At 47.3% G+C, this 1,323-nt stretch overlaps 1 protein-coding gene across 1 annotated transcript; it reads right to left on the bottom strand.

Moving 5' to 3' along the window:
- Positions 1–1,143, bottom strand: DLX1 (distal-less homeobox 1). The gene is made up of 2 exons (XM_008947936.1): positions 692–1,143; positions 1–69 (listed from the first exon to the last, which is right to left on the bottom strand). The coding sequence occupies exons 1-2, from the start codon at positions 1,002–1,004 to the stop codon at positions 50–52; spliced, it is 333 nt and encodes a 110-aa protein (XP_008946184.1). The 5' UTR covers positions 1,005–1,143; the 3' UTR covers positions 1–49.
- Between the last annotated feature and the right edge of the window lie 180 nt (positions 1,144–1,323).

The following is a 1,323-nucleotide window of genomic DNA, read 5'->3' as shown; positions in this document are numbered from 1 at the left end:
TCGGCTCTTTCGGGGAGAGCCAGGTATTGAGTTTGCTGGAACCTCCTATTCAAAGCCTGCAGCTGCAAACTGGAATAAATAGTCCTGGGTTTGCGGATTTTTTTCCCTTTCCCATTAAAGCGAACTTCCCCTCCTTCTACCACAGTGCTTTTCTCCGATTCGGCCCCTACAAACAACAAACGATGCAGAATAAATAATATTAATAATAGCAGCAATAGTTATAATAGCCGCAACAGCAATAGCAGCAGCAATAGTAACAATAACAGCAGCAACGCCAACAATAACAGTAATGAGAAAGAAGAAAAGTGAAGCTCCAGTAACGCTAACAAAGGCTCCGGGCGATTATGGCAGCCCAGGCTTCTTCCCAGAGAAAGTTTGCTATTTTTACAGGCTGCAGTTTAGGTTTAATTACACTTAATTGCATACATTGTTTATAGCGCTACGCAATAAATAATTACGAAGACTAATACGTGCACATCTGGGTTGATTTCTTTTCCAGTCAGGCATTGTGTGCTCTGTGTACTGCTCCCCTGTGATTCTCAGCCTCTCCTGACTAATATTTTCTAATTTAATTTAATCTTTCCCCCCGATATATTTTTTTTTTTTTTTTTTTTTTAATACAAGCACCCTCCCTCCCTCCTTCCCTTTCCACCCTCCCTCCCTCCCCCTCCCCAAAGCCGAGTGCACCTACCTGTCTCCTCTAACCGGGTCTGAGTCAGGCTGGAGCTGTTGGGGTAGGACTGCACTGAACTGATGTAGGGGTTGGTCGAGTGGCTGCTGACCGAGTTCACATAGGGGTAGCCCAGCGGTCGGGAGAAGGACGAAGCTGTGCTGTACGAGCTCTCGGGCTGAGAGTGGGCCGCGGAGTGTAAACAGTGCATGGAATAGTGTCCGTGGGACATGGGAGAAGGAGACATTTGCTGGCTGGGCGGCCCAAACTCCATAAAGACAGCCTTCCCTGAGACGGGGCTATTTAGACTCTCTGGCATAGTAGTCATGGTCATTTCTTGTCGCTTGGTCTGTGTGTGTGTTCTCTCTTCAGCTTGCCTTTTTGGGGTCTGTTGTGTTTCTCAGGACAGGAAAGAACCCAATTTAAGCGGAACAGGGGGTTTCACTTTCCATTCATAAGAAAATGGAGTTTGTCTCTTTGAAAAGTCTAAGCATGATGCTGTAGATCTACACAAACTCGCCTAAAAGCTTTGACTCAGCCAAGTCTATGAATATTCATGAGCTGGCGGAGCTGATTGGTTCTCCGTCTTGCATAATCGCTTTGGATTGGTCCAAGGCGCTCGGGGCTCGGCCGGACCCCGGTGAGCGCGGAGA

Source organism: Merops nubicus, unplaced genomic scaffold (assembly GCF_000691845.1).
Source record: "Merops nubicus isolate BGI_N331 unplaced genomic scaffold, ASM69184v1 scaffold41920, whole genome shotgun sequence".
Classification (NCBI taxonomy): domain Eukaryota; kingdom Metazoa; phylum Chordata; class Aves; order Coraciiformes; family Meropidae; genus Merops; species Merops nubicus.
The sequence above is the reverse complement of the archived record's forward strand: the minus strand, read 5'-3'. Positions and strand labels throughout refer to the sequence as shown.

Coding starts and splice junctions, on each gene's coding strand:
- DLX1 (XM_008947936.1), bottom strand. CDS start 1,004: ATGACCATGACTACTATGCCAGAGAGTCTAAATAGCCCCGTCTCAGGG. Junction 70..691: donor GACCCGGTTAGAGGAGACAG/GTAGGTGCACTC, acceptor TATTTATTCCAG/TTTGCAGCTGCAGGCTTTGA.